Source organism: Delphinus delphis, chromosome 7 (assembly GCF_949987515.2).
Source record: "Delphinus delphis chromosome 7, mDelDel1.2, whole genome shotgun sequence".
NCBI lineage: Eukaryota > Metazoa > Chordata > Mammalia > Artiodactyla > Delphinidae > Delphinus > Delphinus delphis.
Window position 1 is genome coordinate 64785214 of NC_082689.1, and position 18859 is coordinate 64804072.

The following is an 18859-nucleotide window of genomic DNA, read 5'->3' on the forward strand; positions in this document are numbered from 1 at the left end:
AACTGAAGTTCAGAGAAGGGTTAAGATAGTAGCTCAAGTTCACACAACTAATAAGTGGCAGAGCTGAAGCTTAATTTCAGATACTCTGGATTTGATACACACTATTTCTGTGTTTTTTCTACTTTATCCCATTGTCCAGTAGTATTCTTATATTGCAATGTAAAGGAGGCATATGAAAGGCAGACAAGCAGCCTGCCTAATGCAGAAGCACTAGAAGCAGCTTACGTTGGTGGAGAAGCTGCGGCAGTCACCCTTGGAAACAGCTGCCTGGTACCTCGCCATCCGCTCCTTCAAGGACACCACCTCCTGGAGGTCTGACACACCCTCTCTCTGCGCAGCACTGTCTTCTGCAAATCCACTCGCTGGCTTACTAGGGCCAGCAGTCACTGAAAACAAATGTAGCATCGTTTCAGGTTTTGAAAAGAAAATAGCATCATCTTAGGAACAGTGAAGGCACTTAAAACATCTGGTCTCGGAAAACAGACTGTAACATTCCATGGTATTTTCCAAGTTTCATGGTCACCCTCTTTTTTTCAAGCTTTCAAGCAAAGCTACAAAATGCCTACACAGAAGCATATGCTTATGCAAACAGCAAATTAAAATATTGTCCCCACTCCTACTCCTGCAATTATTCTGATGAACAATAGGTATTTATTAAGAGATACATAGTGTTAGTGAACATTTCCTGAAGCATTGTGTTGGAGTTATGCTAAATGCTATAAAAGCATCATCTCATTTACTTCTCTAACATCCTCATGAGGTAGGTTCTATTATTTTCTAAAATTTTTAGATAAAGAAAATGGAGAGTCAGAGTAGTTAAAAAACTTTCCCATGATCACACAATTAGTAAGTGTCAGATTTGGTGGTTTGACTAAATCTTTGGCAAGTCTAAAAATTGCTCTTTGCTTCTCTCCCTACCCTTCAACCCTCAAGGAGATAAATCTAAAATATGTGAATGCTATGAGAATTATAGACTGTGGATTTTTTTCCTTTTATTCCATAGAGGCATGTGTAACATAAGAAAGAAATAATAGTCCCATTAAAAAAAAGCTTTGTCAGTTGTTCCAGAGCATCTTATATTTTCCCATGTAAGCCATCTACCTGACAAAAATACAGAGTATTAGGAATTACATACTTGCAAACAGAGCAAAAGACTGATTGCATGATCACAGAATAACAGTTGTTAGAAACAGAAATGTCTTAGAGCTGATACAGTCTCACCTAGTCTAACCAACTCCTTTTAGGCATAAGGAAACATGTCTAAATATTTCCTTATGTGAAAGAAACCTAAGGATTCTCCCTGGTTAATGTGATGGTTATTTAGATATAGGTGCCAGAGTTGGTTCCAAAACTAGTTTTTCTTATTTTATCCAGTGTTCTTTGCTGTTATGACTCTGCTTGTTGGTTTACTATTCACTCTTAAAGAATTGTAATTACAAAATCATTTCAAGGGCTCCTTCTGGAACCAACCAGTATATGGTGTGTCTGTGTATATCTGTGTATGTGTGAGTTCTGATATGTTTATCACTCATTCATACACCCCCTGCCTTTCACCTTAGGGCTGGTAGTCTTTTGTACTCACAGGGTTAGCGGTCTTTGGTATATTTTGTTATTTGAATCGGTTTGATTTAATTACAATGAACCAAGTCCCAGACAACCCCAGGTAACAGACCACCACCAAGCTGTTCCTTCCCTGCCCTGTTCTCCCTACCTTCTTACCCAGTCCCCACATTGAACCATCTTATTACATTGTTTGTTCTTTCTATTAGCTTCTCCAAGATTTCTGTACACAACAGCAGTTGAGAACAACTACTGCGACCCAGGAAAAATTAAAAATCATTTGTTTTTTGACTCCCTGAGTATTTGCTTTTTCTTAAGGACTTCTTATTCAGTTAAAATTTTCATTTATTTTAATAAAATTTGTAAATATATTTTTAAAATTTTAATATTTATTTTTTATATTTTATTTCACACAGTATTAAAGGAAAAAAATATAAAGGAATAAGACATTGTATCATATGAATACTGTGATTGTAGAAACTGATATGTTCACAATAAATGTCAGTTAGTTTTTAAAATTCAACTGTCTTCCAAAACCTCATATCTACCTACACAAAGGTACACTCCTCCAGTTGATCCTGATAAAAAGAGATTCCCACCAACTACTGAAAGTCTTTCACATGCTGAAGAAAATATATCTTTATTTTCCTCTCTGGATTATCTATTTGCACAGATGAATTCCGTTTATGTTCAGCTGTACTCTTCTTACTTTGTTGTAAATGGTCACTATATAAATTTTATTGAACATGAACCACTGAAGTTTTTCCACATTAAGGTATAAACTTCATTTTGCACATTATTAATTAAAGATGTTATTATTTTATTAATCTTAACAGAAAGTCAGCAGTTTATTTTTGCAAAAATTTACAGCGAGTATTTACTTTCGAAATATTTCCAAATGATTTTTATCATTTTCATCCTACTGGGAAATGCCTAAGATTAATGGTCAGGAAATCTGTTGCCTGAGTATTAAGAGATTTGGATTCCATTGCCTTGTAGCCTTTTATTCTGATCACAGAAAAAACATTACATTTTAATCTCTCTCTCTCTTTGTCTCTCTTTTTCTCACTCTCTCTCCTTCTCTCTTTCCCATCAGTAACTTTGCCTACGCAGGTAGGGTCGTGGAATAGAAAACCAACCTTCAGCTAACAAACTGTGTCCATGTTGGTTCTTAACCTCCTAAGTCAGTGTCTTTCAATTTCCTCATCTGAAAAGCAAGGTGATGTTTCCTGACTAGTATACTATAAGGCAGTGCACCTATCTGTTCCTATCTTGATGCTGATGACACCTGATGTAAATTTGTAGGGTTGATAAGACAGTCCCTTACTTAGGGACTTAGGGATGTGTGGGGAAGAAGATAGGAACATTGGTCGCCTGACCTCACAATGTGCTATTTCAGAAGACTTGGATGCAACTGAGATTGCAAACAGTGTTTAATGTTTAGGGTAACTTTAAAGAGAAAGGTAACACAGAAGAACAAGTTGGGTGTAAGACAGAATCAAGGATACATTGTACAACATGGGGAATATAGCCAATATTTTGTAATAACTGGAAATGGAAAGTAACATTTAAAATTTATATAAAAAATTTTAAAAAGCAAATAATTGACTGAAAATAATGATGCTACTGTCATCAATAAATAAGTCTATAGAATAAAGTAAAAAGTACTTTGACCTCTTTATTTCACTAAGAGAACACTTGCTAATATCTGAGTTGTGAAGCTGATACTTGCTCTGTCTGACTTACAGTACAGGTGTAAGCAGAGGTGTGTCTGATTTCCTAACCATGGTGAAATCAGAAGAAAGGAAAGTTATCAAAGGTGAGAAGAGAACTAAGGGTATTGAAGGTTTCTTAGAAGAATTAAAATACACATTGAAGGCAGCTAATAGAGTAATACATGCTGCAGAAGAGAAAAACCAATAACATACTAACAACAATGTGAAAGAAGATGACAAAGATAGAGAACAGACAGCAAAATTCAAGCTAGAAGATAACAGCATTTCCGTGGGAGGGAGGGAGAGTGGGCAGAACAAATGAAATACAATAGAAGAAATTTTTGCTGAAGATAAAATTTGGGCATAGATTTAAAGTATTTACCATAATATAGGAATAAAATTAATTTTAAAACACCAATATATCAGCAGATCCTAGTAAAACATTTCAGAATCAAAGAAAAAGAAAAGTTCTACAATTACCCAGACACATGAAGAGTTTCTGTGATGAAGAAACAAAATTCAGAAATCCTGAGGTATCTTCTTTATAACATTGAACACGAAAAGCAGTTAGAGAACTGATTACTTGTTACTGAAATTTTAGTTTTGAGGACTACTCTATGTGAATTCAAGCTGTTACTCATGTGAGAAGTCAACAAAAAGCCAAACACAGACCATTTAACAAAAGTCAGCCAAAAAAGAAAACAAAGATCCTTAACAAAGAAAACCAAATATAATAGTGTAAAACCAAATGTAAATAAACACGGGTCAAACTTCACCCTAAAAGACAAAGACAAATAAATCCAACCATATGCCACCTGCAAGACACAAAATTTAAAAAGAAAATATTGGTCAAGAAATTGTGAGGCAAAAATAAATGAAGAGAAGTTATCATGACTATATTCCTTTCATGCAAAGTAGCATTAAAGACAAAATATGTTAAATGAAATAGAGAGCTATTCTGTAGATAGAAGATGCTGCCCCACTATGAAGCTGTAACAACGATGTGACTCTACATGCTGACTAGCATAGTACAGAAACATATAAAGAGCATCTGTAACAAGAAGAAGAATTTTATGGGACTGTAATCGCTGTGGATGACTCTAACTTTCTTCCATCTTTGTCATATGAAACTTCAAAAATAAATTATTTGAATTATATAATTAATAAGGTTTATTTTAATATACTTATTCATTATTATTAAATAAATATTGATTATCTACAATAAGCATAAGACACATTCACTATGCTCCAGAGATTTCAGTCTAGTTGGCAAGAGAAACAGGCAATTATAGCCCAAGGAGTTTATGGTTTTGCACCAGGTGAGTTGGGAGCCTACGGGGGAGAACCTAATCCACCTGGGTGTGTCAGTGAGCTAGGTGTCTGGAAGGCATCCTGAGAAGTGGAACATTTGCACTGAAACATGAAGGAGTTGGCCATGTGACTATGTGGAAGAGGGAACAATGCAGAAGTGGGAGGAAACAGCAGAATTACCAACAAATCATGTTGGGAAAAGTAGGTAATGATTTTGAGGAAAACATTCAGAGTTCCTCACCACACTGCATATTACACATGGAGTATTAGATAAGGACTTAAATGCTTTTTAAAATGATGAACAATTCTTAGAGAGATATAAGTAATTCATAAAATGATTTTAGTTGGACTTTCAAAGCATGAAAATTCAAAGTGAAAAAATCTTTCAAAAAATTTATACGGCCAAAGGAAAATGGAAAAGGGACAATTATAATAAAGAGGTTGAAGTGTTAATTTTCTGTAAAGAATATTGGTTGAAAAAAAAACTAACGTTATTGAAAAGACAGATAAAGGACTTAAAAGAATGATTCACAAGTAAAAAAATAATAGCAAATATGTATAAAGTGCATTCTATGTGTCAGACTAGTTAGTCTTTTTAATGGTCTCAACCACCCTATGAGGTAGAGACTATATTTATTTTTAATCTCCATTTTACAGATAAGGAAACAGAGACATAGAAAAGATTGTAAAACTTGCTCAAGATCATGTGGCTGGTGAGTTTCAGAGCTGGAAGGGGAGCTAGACAGTCTGGCTCCAGGTTCTGTGACTTAAGTACAATTCTATGCTACATCTCAAGAAGTACAAGAGTCCAGAAACCAAAAGACAAACCCAAACAATCACTTGCTCAAGGAAACAGATGAAGGGAAATTCAAACAACAAAAAGATGCCTTTTTTGTTGTTAACTGACTCATTGCCTGTGCAATAACATATATACAATAAACAAATAGTCCTGGATAATCCGATGTATAAGTATTACTCAAAAGAAATTGTAAGGTTCAATAGTAATTTGAACTCTCGAGCAGAAAAATGAGAATTTAATGATTTTTTTCTTGGAAATTTTCTAAAATCAATTTGAGAACCCTTTATTTAGTCCAAACTAAAAGCCAGGCAGAGAATGCGCTGGGGTGTCACATGGAAGCCCACAAAGCTGAGGCAAATATAGATGCCAGCTTCAAGGAGGCAAGCGTACTTTTGGTGACATATCAATAGCCTTGCTATTATAATCTGGATGCATTATAAAGAAGTCAACTGCTTTGAACTCAGAAAATTGATTGAGAACTAAATTGGGAGAATGACGAGCTAAATTCTATCAAATCTAAATATATGATCTATACCCCAGCTCGGATTTGTGTACAGCATATCATACCGATGGACATACCATAGACTCAGAGCCATTAGCATGAATAAATTTTCTATAATTTATAATATTTGCATATCCCTCAGCTAATAATAAAATTCATGTCTTTTAAACATTCAGAATGCTGCTGCCAAGTCAAATTTGTAATCAATTTGAGTTTTATATATTTTACCCTCATTTGAATATTATGAAGCCAAGAAACGGAGAATAAAATGAAAGAGCAAGTGTATAGCACAATATTCCATTAATTTACTGTTTTTAAAAAACATGGAGAGGAAGGGCAAAGAGTAAAGTGTATATGCCATGATGGCACGAAAGCTATACTGTGCCGTCCCTCCAGCATACGAACCCAGTGAATCAGATTCCACCTTTTAAACTAACTTCCCTATGGTCCCACTCCCCCAAAATGCATTGTGTTGTGTGTACTATTGTCACCTTCCCCAAAATCCATCCATTCATCTGATTAGCATGATTTATACATTAACAAAAACAGATCATCTCTCAGGGTAATAAAAAGGATTAGTTCTTGCCTCCTTACTACATCTTCCATAACCACTATTCTCCTAATTCACCGGGTACTGGAAGAGATCCTATACATCTAGTTGCCTGACAGAGGAAAACGACAAGATTTAGCAATGTGGTAAACCAAATATTGGTCCTCCAAAGATGTGCACACCCTTATTCCCAGAATTTGTGAATACGCTACATTACATGGCAAAAGGGACTTTGCAGATGTGGTTAAGTTAAGGATTTTGAGATGGGGAGTTTATCCTGGATTGTCCAGGTGGGTTCAATGTAGTCACAAGGGTTCTTATAAGTAAAAGAGGGGCAGGAGAGTCAGAATCAGAAAGGAGAGGTAATGACAGAAGGAGAGAGAGAGGGAAGAAGAAGAAGAAGAAAAAGAAGAAGGAGAAGGAGAAGGGGGGGAGGGAGAAGAAGAGGGAGAGGAAGAAAAAGAAAGAGAGAGAGAGAGAGAGAGAGAGAGAGAGAGAGAGAGAGAGATGCATTGCAGAATCTAAACTACTGGCTTTGAAAGTGGAGGAAAGGTCCCATGAGTCTAGGAATGTAGGTGGATTCTAAAAGCTGGAAAAGGCAAGGAAGGAAACAGGCAACCTCCCTCATAGAGCTTTTAGGAGGAGTGGGGCCCCAGCCAACACCTTGATTTTGACCCAGCAAAACTCATTTTGGATTTTGGATCTCCAGAGCTATAATATAATGGATTTGTGCTATTATAAGCCCAATTGTTTGTGCTTACAATTGTTTGCAGTAATTTGTTACAACAGCAACAGGAAACTAATACAAACATCCACTGTACATACACATACACCTGACCAAGTCAGAAATCACTACACAGTAAATTCTTCTTAAGGCATATTTCAGTTCTAGCTCCCCCTAATCTCACAGATTCATATACACAAACTACCCTGTGATGGAAACATCTTTGAATTTCTTTACACCCCAAAGAATAAACGTCCACCTACTTATAGATAAGACTCAGCATAAATGTCCATTTAGATAGTAACCTCTTTGAGTAACAGAACTGCCATTTCTAACTGTAGTAAGTTTTTCTTATATAGACTTGTCTTCTGTTTTCTGCAGCCCCTATCATCTCACAAGAAGTGCTTCTGTTACGAGAGCAGTTATAAATGTACAGAAGTTCGACAGAGATTAAATAATCATTAGTAGGTTAATATTGCTGGTTTGGGCATATTTGAAAATTCAATCATATTGCTATTAGATTAATTAATTGCTTAGTTTAGTTAAGGAATTGGCCAGTTAAAAAATCAATAATTGAATAAAATGACTTAAATTCCTTTGAAATAGTCAAATAAATTAAAACTATTAAATGCTTATAGATGATGCATATTTTTACAATATGTCTCTTGTTAGACACTTCCCTAGCACAATCAGACTTATGTTGCATTATAACAATGATAACCATCTGTTAATGAGTATCAATTACGCATTAATCATTTGACATGTATTCTTACACATCTACATTTTACATCTAATTCTTATAACAACTATATCTGATGGGTGGTATTATTTCCAGTTTACTGCGGTGAAAGCAACATTTAAAAAGGTAAAAATCATATAGTAAGTGGCTCAGCTTGGAATTAAGTTCAGGTATTTCTTTTTTTTTTGCAGTACGCGGGCCTCTCACTGTTGTGGCCTCTCCCGTTGCGGAGCACAGGCTCCGGACGCCATGGCCCACGGGCCCAGCCGCTCTGCGGCATGTGGGATCCTCCCGGACAGGGGCACCCGCGTCCCCTGCATTGGTAGGCGGACTCTCAACCACTGTGCCACCAGGGAAGCCCCAAGTTCAGGTATTTCTGAGTACAAGGCTATTTAACTCTACACAGTCTCTTATGTAAGTATTTTTCATTAAAATATAACATTATAAAGTAAATTTTAAATTAAGGGTATGAATTCTCCTTTCTGTTTCCTAAATATCTACACACAAATCCTTTATTTCAGTGTATATAGGGATAAATCAAAGGGAAACCAATAAGTTGAATTTCTATGTCTCTAAGTGAATCCTTTTTTGTCCTTATAAGCTTGAGTTTAGAATTAAAAATCAAAGCAGGGTAGTATGTGTATATTTCCTAAATATCTACACACAAATCCTTTATTTCAGTGTATATAGGGATAAATCAAAGGGAAACCAATAAGTTGAATTTCTATGTCTCTAAGTGAATCCTTTTTTGTCCTTATAAGCTTGAGTTTAGAATTAAAAATCAAAGCAAATTTTTCAGTTATATTTCTTTGGTCACTATAGAGATCAAACTTGAGATGGGGTTAGGTATTGATCCAAGCCAGCAGGGAGAGAGATAAACTTTACTACAAGGGAAGGAAAATGTGAAGCAAGGTCCACTGCTCTCATTTCTATTGATTTGTTTTGCCTCAAGGCATGGGAGGTGGTGGCATGCTTCCATCAAAGTTTCCTCTTGTTTAAATCTGCATCCCAGGTATACAATAAGAGTATCTGATAAATTCTCCTCTTAAGGCTTTAGGCATACATTCAGTAAACATCTACTACTCATCTGCTGTTGACCAAGCACAGTGCTCAGGGCAGGGCACAAATTACTCACCATTGTATTTAGTCCTGCTCTACCTGAAAAGAGAGGGAAAAAAAAAAACACCAGAGAGATCCTCAAGAAATACAGTATTCTAAGCGTTAATCTGGCCTTATCTCTAAAAACAGAAATACAACAGGTTGCACCATTTCGACATGCTGATTTAGGAATAAAAAATTTCCCAGATGGCTGGCCCTGCTAAGGAAGTTACCTTTTCTGAAGACATACCAAATGGAGTCCTCCTTAGGTGGGGAATCCTGAGGAACTTGGTAGCACACACTCCACAGCCCCATCCCCAAAATCACATTTATTTATACTGAGATGAAACTGAATTAAAATAGATCAAGACCAATCAGATTTGATGGGGTTGAAAAGTCCCTCACATGTATCCTCACAGTGGCTCAATTTCTCTTCAGATTTTTCCCCACTTAATCTAGGCAGTGAGTAGCTCCCTCTGCTGTGCTTTCCCAACATTTAAAAATTACACTTCTGTCTGTATTACTTGTTACTTTTTAGTGTGTCATTGAATCTCTCTGTCTTCCCTTCTTCTCTCACCTTCCACCCACATGCGTGCTCCTCCAGCACAGGGTTAAGTTCATTTAGGAAACCTGTTTTACGCTGGGTTCTGTCTTGGTTTCATCCCGCAGCAGGCAGACCCACAGGGAGATTGACCATCTACTCTGGACCCAGAAAGCCCAATATTTATTCTATCTCTGACACTTACTTTTGACTTTAAGCAAATTTCTTAACCTCTCGAAGTCTCCTTCTTCTTAGCTATAACATGAGAATGATACCAGAATCTGATTGCCTGTGAGGACTGAAGGAGATCTTATTAAAGTAAGGGGTTTTACATAGTATCTTGCACATAGTAAATAATATACGCTCAGTAACTTCCAGTCACCTTAGGTGTTATTATATATCCTAGATATTATTTTCCAGATAATCTGACATGATACAAGTCTGAGATAATAAAAGTTATGAAATTTTCCCAAATCTCAAAGCTAGTAAGTAGAAAGGATAGGACTTGACTCTGGTCCATATGAATCTAAAGGCTGTAATGATATTCCATTCCTCTTTATAAGCCAAGTATCTACCATGTTGCTTGAAACAAGGAGAACGCAATAGATTGTGAAAGAATACATAATTACAGTAAGAGATTAGGGCAAGGAAGTTGGCACAGTCCTGCTCATATGGCCATAGGAATGGAGAAAATATATGTAAAAGAGAAGAATGTCAATGTATATAATATCAAAGTGTTAGTCTATCTGTGTTTTTGGCACTAGCCAATGAGCTACTAATTTTTCACCAGCAAAGAAGAGGGCAGTCCCCTGAAAATGTAAAGTTCATGAAAATCACCCTAGTATGGCCCACTATAGGGACAGATCTGCTCCTTTTCTCCCTGCGATGGTTCCTCATGTTTTCCCCTGCTCTCTGTTTTTTAGGTAAAATCATGACACCATGACTCAAAGTTATTCACATTTTTCATTTTCCTATAGGGTCTCTGAACAGTGGGCTTGGCACAATGAACCCTGGTCTGGACCGGTCAGGCAGGGATGACTGGGCCGCTCCCTAAGTCTCTGCTGCCCTTGTCACCACCCACCAAAGGCAAAGAAGAGAAGGATCCTGGATCCCTCACTTATGATCCATTCCACGGTTGCTCTACTAAGTACCTCTGCATTGCTAGGCACCTCTGTACCCCTACTAAGAACCTTATTTAGGTGTTTGATAACAGCTAAAGGAAGAGGTGTTTTAATATTTGGTTAGTTTGAATATAGGTATTCTTTCTATTTAATCTGTGTATTCCTTCTGTTTAAATTGATTTCCATCCCTTTTTTCCTAAAGTCTCTGTTCTAGAAAATCTTCAAAGTTGGTATCATTCTACATTATTCACCTCTCCCTAAGTTGTTACCTCTTTGATATAACTTCTTTTTCTCACTCATTATTTCCTAATATACTCTTTTTTTATTCCTACTGATTACCAGTTTAGAATTTGTCTTTCCCTAAAATAATCGACTTTTGCTTCTCATAGGCTTTTAAAAAAATCCATACGAAGTTAGTTCATGTGTACTGAACTGTTTCGTTTAGTTCCAAGTATGCTGTCGTCACTCAACAGATCAAAAATAAGCAACAGTAATAAAATGCAGATGAACATTTAATAATTTGCAGCTTTGAAAAACATCTTCCCAGCATGCCTACCTTTAAATTGTTTGAGCGTGGGCAGGGTAGGAAAGTTACTTAGTTACTATTACCTTAAATAAGTTCTATGCTAGCTGCAGTCTGGAAAAGCCAGACGTTTCCAGATCCATTTTTAGGAATTCCTCAATTCTTCATCCTCTTTCCGACTTTCACCTCTCCATTAAGGTTAGCATCTGAGATTTATTCTGACAAAGGATATTAAAAGAAAGCAAATCACTAAACTCTGACTCTCAATGACTTAGACAATTAATGCTGTGGCAGCTTCTCTCTTACTAATCATTCTTTTCCTTTGAATAATAAAATGCATTTAATTCAGTCCACCTTTTGTCTTAGAGAAATTCGGTCTTCAAATTTACACAAACTCTTTTCAATGACCTTAAGTAAGTCTTTGTTTACAATGCTTTCTCTGCCTAAGTCCACAAATAACAGCATACTTTGCTATGGTTTTCTTTTGAACTTAATGGCTGATAGACTTGATCAAAGAAAGGAAAGCACACGAATTCCATATACTTTCTTTACTGAACATTATTTGGAAAAGCTGAGCAGTCAAGGAGAAAAGTGAAAATGCTTAAATAATGCAACATTTTGCTTGCGAATAAAAGACGCCTTTGGAAGTAAATTCACTCTTTCAGAGCAGTGATGTACTTAGAAAAATTCTACCTAAAGAAATAAACACTGGGCAAACGATGTGATCTTCAATCATTTAAATGTTTCCTGGGTAGGAAGATAAAACTGTGAGTGTTAAGCAAAAATATTAAGAATCTGTTTTTCTTACCAAAGCTCTGGTTCTTCTAACATGCTCTAAAATGAAAGGTAATCAACACTTGTCAAATGTTTGTACTGTCACAACTCCTTTCTGATTATTGTCCCCCGTAATTGCAGGGAACACTAGATAGTGTTGTATACATTTTGAATTTAAGTCTTTTAAATTTTGTACAAGGATGTTTATAAATTAAAGCTATAATGATTTTAATATATCAAAACTTTGAATCAGCCAGGTGCTGGGTTACTCTCCCTGTCACCATTAACATGACCTAAATATCCTCTGCATAGCAACACAGACTGTAATTTCAAAAGAAAGAGATGATGTCAGTTTCCTAATGATATGCTGGTCCTAAGAACTGTCCAAAGAGTGGAAGTAATTTAATAGTCTTCCCTGCTTAAGATACACATGGGATACATAGTTAGTCTCATCATCCCTTAATTTATTTATAGTTACTTGTCTTAAAAAATTTGGCATTGGCATTTGTTTCTTTTCCCTTAGATTCAAAACCTAATCCTGTAAGTGCCCCGTAAGTGGAGGAACTGAGTTTATGCTGCTTATTTCACTCCTGTTTTTAGAGGGTGTAGTGTAAAAATCAGTCTTTAAATGTTATTCAGATTGAAACTTGCTCTTTTCCATGCACATTAAGACAGTAACATCTGTGAACAACAGAGAATTTAATTAAAACTTGCAAACAAAATTTTCCTAGACCAATGGTATTTAAACTCAAGTGTAGTGGAAGGTGAGAAGAGGAAAGTTGTGGGGAGTGAAATGTAAGAAGCAATTAAAACTATATATTGGGCTTCTTTGTAAAATTCCATATGAAGCTAGGCTTTCACAGCTTTAAAATAGAATCACTTTCCAAGACTACTCCCTTTAGGTACCAAAAGCCTTAGGCAGATGGACAAATCACTTCATTTTAGTGTGACCTCCTACTGTTTTAGGACAACTTACCTAAAAGGGAAATCAGACTCTAAAGTTAAGCATCTCCTTGTTTGTTTTTAAAGATTATTTTAAAAATTTAGACACCTAACTACAACTACAGGTTATCAACCACTAGCCAGGAACTCAGCATAGTCTCCATCTCTTGAATCTTCTAGTAGCCTGCATAACCGTGTCCACCATGATTTCAGTCGAAGAATCTCTTAGTTTCATCAGTTTACAAAATGGCAACACCCACATTGTGAATATGCAAGGCTGGCCATCACACAGTGGCCAGAAATGCTCCTTGTGGGCCCTTATGTGGAGGTAGAAGAAATATAATGCACCTCTAAGCATGACATGCTTGTGTTTTCCCTAACAATGAGTGCCAGAGACTTTCCTAACATTTTTGCAGAACTGGTTATTCAATTTTTATTATTACCTAAAATTCCTAGATTGCCAAGAAGCAAACCAACAGTAGAAATGAATATGGCCAACTTCACAGGTATTTAACATATAACCTCATGACTTGTACACAGTGTATGCCCAATAAGCATTTATTGAATGAAACTGCCTTGCAAAAATACTGCAAAATTCAACGCCCATCTTTTCATGGTTTCTGTTGACAGATTTTAATTTCTCTCTCGTACTTCTTTTTAAAGAGTAGAAAACAAGTTCCAAATTCTGTAACAGAAGTTATTTAAGCAGAGCAGCAATGTGAAATTTGGGATTAGAGCTTCCCGGAGGGAGCAAAAATAAACTTCTTGCCTGTGAACCTGTGAGTCTGCCACAATGAAATCCAGCTCATCCCCCAAAATGCTCAGCGGGACACCACATGAGCAGGTGAAAATTAGAACTGCACAAAAATGTGTGTTTGGAAAGTGAAACTAGTCAACTTTGGGCTTTTTGCCCAGTTTAATTTCTGCCAGAAATTCTCCTGTTATTACATATTTGCAGAAAGAAATTAGAAAAGTGTTATAGCTAAAAAATTTCAGATACATTCATATCTCTATCACAGTTTGGCCCAGAAAAAATAACTAGCTTCCCCAGGCCAGTGGGCAAGTACAGGACTACGGCTAGAACATGGAAACACTAATACACACACACACACACACACACACACACTCACACACACACACTTTTCTTTGGAGGACCATTTAATCACAAGTAGTATCCTATTTGTTTTATGAGATCTAGGAGGAAGACCTCAGTAAGTTTTCAGAGTGTCCCAGTGCAGCTCTGAGTTGAAAGTCTGCCAAGGAAAGCAGATGTGACAGAAAGCCCCAGGTCCCATTCACTAGCAGTGCGGGGCCTGAGGAAAATGTCATAAAACTCATGGAGCCTAACACTTGCCATTATAAGAAATATCTCAGAAGGAGGAATTAAAAATGCTGAGGCTTTGCAGCATTCTCTGCATTGTTCTTTATAAACTCTCAAAACCGAGTGTGGAGTTGGTGAGTAGCTTAGACCAGGAAAAAGTAACACTCATCTATCTATGTCTCCTGAAACACACACACACACACACACACACACACACACACACACAATTCTTGACACCCAACCATGTATGTTTTTCAGGGCTCCATCCCCAGTCTTCTGTTTCTGCCTTATCACACACACTCCATCAGTTCTCAGCTTCATCCATATTACATCAATGTATATGTCTAGTAACTAAGTCTTAACCTTAACCTTGACAAACCTTTTAAAATTCAACGTGGCTTTTTAAAAAAACATATTACCCACAAATTTATTTCCATTTTCAACTTTTCCAGTGGTATATTAGAATAGAGAACATCTGGGATTGTCAGGAATAATGGTGAATGTGATATGCAGTCAATTAAAAGTGAACAAAATGATTGTTGGGTATTAGCATATATGCAAAACAACAGACCTTTAAATATACATATTTAAATATATATATAAAAATATATACACCTAGGCAGCCTGGGAATGGGAGCAAATATATCAGATTATGAGGAAAATGTTGAACTGGCTTTTTTTTTTTATGGTTAGCATTTTTATTTTATTTTTTAATTTATTTTAATTTTTTATTATTATTATTTTTTTGCAGTATGGGGGCCTCTCACTGCTGTGGCCTCTCCCGTTGCGGAGCACAGGCTCCGGACGCACAGGCTCAGCGGCCATGGCTCAAGGGCCAAGCCGCTCCACGGCATGTGGGATCTTCCCGGACTGGGGCACAAACCCGTGTCCCCTGAATCGGCAGGCAGACTCTCAACCACTGTGCCACCAGGGAAGCCCTGAACTGGCTTTTGATGAGGTAGATTTAGCTCAAGAATGTGGGGACAAATGAGATGGGAGGTCAGTGAAAGCTCTTCTCTTGCAGCTGACAATGGGGCCCAGGCGGAGTGGGCATTGGATGTCTCATGGTTCCTTTAAGCTTTAGACCCATCCCTGAAGCCTGGAGTCAGGAGCCCTTAACACCAGGCCACCAACACTTCTGAACTGTTCTTGGCCTTGGTTGAAATGGGTGCCCTAGTCCATCCTAGGCTCCATCCTGTCGTGTTCCTAGCTCTCCTTACTTCTGACCTTGTGATTTATTTTCCCGCTTAGCTTCATCCGTCAAACCTGATGCATTGTACCATTTCACTGGCTCATAAGCTTTTGCTTTCTCTTCCATTATTGGATTCTTCTTTGCCTTTTCTGCTTTAGATTCTCCTGATAAACAGTCTGGCACCCACAGCCCCATCTTTCAGTGCCTCCCTCCCCAGCAAGAGTCCTCCTTCCATCTTTACTCAGACACTGTGAGTGGATCCAAAATACAGAGAGATGAGGCAAAAGAGGCAGAGAGCTGAGGGGCAGGATGTGTTGAGGATGGGAAGACTATGCTGTGGGTCAAGACCAGTTGTAGTTGAAAAGAAAGAAAACTGTGATCTAAAAGAGTATTCTGAGAGTCCAAGAACTAACTCAAAGTAATGACAAGGTCCATTGTATGGCTCTGAGCAGCTCCATCAGAAAGGAGACAGAGTCATTATGGTTGAAGTGGTTGAAGAGTTCAGTTTCTTGAAGTAATGTGATGCTGACATCAGTAAGGATAACCGAAAAGTTCTTAGTTTCAAGTGTTGGAAAGATTATAATAGAAAAAGGGTATTTAATAGCTTTCTACAACTCCAGAGAGGACAGAAATTTAATTTGAGCTCAAGAGTGAACCTCTGAAAGGGAAGGATGCCTTTAACAAGAGAACAACCTATTAAATCAGGTAGATAATTTTCTCTCAAACGGTTCTCATTTAGTGTGCTGTTATTTTGAATGTTCAGCATCTAGGATAACTTGGTACTTTATATTCTTATCTTGCTCTCTGGGGAAGATGTAAAGGTTATTATATTAGTCTCATATATTGAACAATAATAATAATGATAATACAGCAAAAGCTTATGTAGAACTTACTATGTACCAGGCTCTATTGTTTTTGTCATTTTACAAATATGAATTTATTTAATCCTCAAAACAACCCTGTGAGATAGATTGTATTATTATCTTGATTTTCAGATGAGGAAATAGGCACAGAGATGGATTAAATAATTTGCCCAGATTCAACCAGCTGGTTAAGTGTCAGAGCTAGAATTCAAACCCAGGTAGTCTGGCTGCAAAGTCTGTGTTCAACTAATAAGGGTTTACCTGACAGCATTTTCTGGTTTCCTAGTAAAGTGTTATGTGGGTTTCCTTTGGAATTTCTTCTGGCCCTGGGAGATGATGTTTCTGTGATTCTGATAAACTGAGGACGCTTCATACGTCTTAAGGATAGTGATAGCTCTAGAGTTAAGTAATATATTCCAGAGGTCTTTACTAGAAATGAAATAAAAAAGAAGGAAGGAGAAAGGAAGAGAGAGAGAGAACATAGCACATCATTTGTGAAATCTTTCTAATTTCAAAAAGTATTCAAAAAACTTTCTAATTTCAAAATGTAAAGATGATATCAATAATGAAATTTTATATGTCACCTCCTGGAACTCCTTTTATATAGCTATCTATGGGAGAATAATACTGTAGAAAATGTTCATTATTGTCATCGTTATTATAAAGATGTAGCTTCGCACTTTCTCAATACAAATGTTTACAAAACTCTGTCAGGCTCTTAACGCAATGTTACACAAAAGGTAAAAAGAGGTGTCATTATGGATGATATTATGGTTATCGAATGTTGTTTGAAGACTCATCTTTCTTTGAACATCTAAATGGACTTTTAAAATATGAAAGAAATGGAGAACAATATGGAGGCATAGGTAACACTGTGCTTTATAGAAAATAACATACACATAACACAGACACATATATACACACATATATGTATATATGAGCATAATGGAGCACAAATTGAAAGAGATGGTAATAGTATAACATAATGACATAGTCGAGAAGCTGGGGCCAGTGGGGCTGAAATGGTGAATTAAATGAAAAGCAGTGAAAATTGAAGTTTGCAGTAATTTGTTGCTTCTATTTAAAGGGTGGACTGTTAGAAACTATAAATCGTAGTTTTGAGCTGACAATTGCAATAGCTGGACTAGAACTTTGTAGGGAAAAAAATATTGTGACTTTAATATAAACATATGCCTTCCTTTCAAATTTCATTTCTCTGATATTTTACAGAGTTAAACTTGAGGTTATTGTTCAGCTCTGGATGAATGAATGGATGATGAATCCTGAAATTATTCCCATTCCAGAATGAGTCAGTGACTGAAGCACACATGCACTAATACAGTTACGTTCCTAAAAATAAATGTTTTTGAGTCCTCGGGGACCCAGAGGGCTAGCATAGTTTCTACTGAAGAAGTCAGGGCTGTAACGAGGTTCTATTCCCACTCTGAGCATCCTTGAATGGCCCAGAGGACAGAAAGAGCTGACCAAGCGTCTGACTGCTGCCCGTCGCTCTTTCTTTGGCACCTCTAGCTCTGGCCCCTGTGTACCAACTGGAAACTGGGCTGGGCTTCACCTTAGTAGCCAAATAGCAGACTTTTACCCTATATACTACTCAGGAGAATCGGTCAAAATCCAACAGAAGCAGAGACAGTGAATTTTAAACAAAGCTTGTAGCTGGAATTGACCACCCTTAAATAATGTGACCAAACTCACTTTATTCTATCTCTTTCCCAGAATATTCCAACTTGACAATAGGACCCTTGTGTCAACAAGAAAAACTTCTAACTTATAAGACAGATAAATTAAAAGGTGATCCTTGGCTTTAAAAAAAGATTTTTCACTGTTTCCCTGGAGCACTTATTTACTATAGTTACTTATGAAGTCTAATTACTTGACAAAAAGGCTTAGTGGTTAGATAAGATAAAACTGAATTCTTATTATGATGGTACTGACTAAAAATAAAATAATCAACAACAACAGAGATAGTGATAAAGCACCCTTCAATTTTAAAGCAATTCAATGGGGAACTATGACTGTACGCATCAAAATTTAATATACATAGTTTAAACAAACCTAGCCACTTTATAATGTGAGTTCTGCCTACATCTTATTTCAATGCAATTAACTTCCTGTGAATTAAAAAATAAAATAAAATTATTATTTGAACATTATTTTCTATTCAGTTCATATTTATGAAACAACATGAAAACCATTGACATGTTTTGAAATCATTTATAATGCTGGACTTTGCTTTTAAAATTAATGGTGAGGGCTTCCTTGGTGGTGCAAGGGTTAAGAATCCGCCTGCCAATGCAGGGGACACGGTTCGAGCCCTGGTCCGGGAAGATCCCACATGCCGTGGAGCAACTAGGCCCATACGTCACAACTATTGAGCCTGCGCTCAGAGCCCACGAGCCACAACTACTGAGCCCGCGTGCCTAGAGCTCATGCTCTGCGACAAGAGAAGCCACCGCAACGAAGAGTAGCCCCCGCTCGCCACAACTAGGGAAAGCCCGTGCGCAGCAACGAAGACCCAACGCAGACAAAAATAAATAAATAAGAATAATAAATAAATAAGTTTATT

At 36.9% G+C, this 18859-nt stretch overlaps 1 protein-coding gene across 2 annotated transcripts in view; it reads right to left on the reverse strand.

Annotated features, from left to right (window-relative positions):
* Positions 1-18859, reverse strand: part of XIRP2 (xin actin binding repeat containing 2) — a 299799-nt gene that overhangs the window by 45694 nt on the left and 235246 nt on the right. For both annotated transcript variants that reach the window (XM_060015684.1, XM_060015683.1), the window contains exon 3: positions 226-386. In XM_060015684.1, the coding sequence (XP_059871667.1) occupies positions 226-386 (161 nt within the window). The remainder of the gene's footprint in view (positions 1-225; positions 387-18859) is intronic.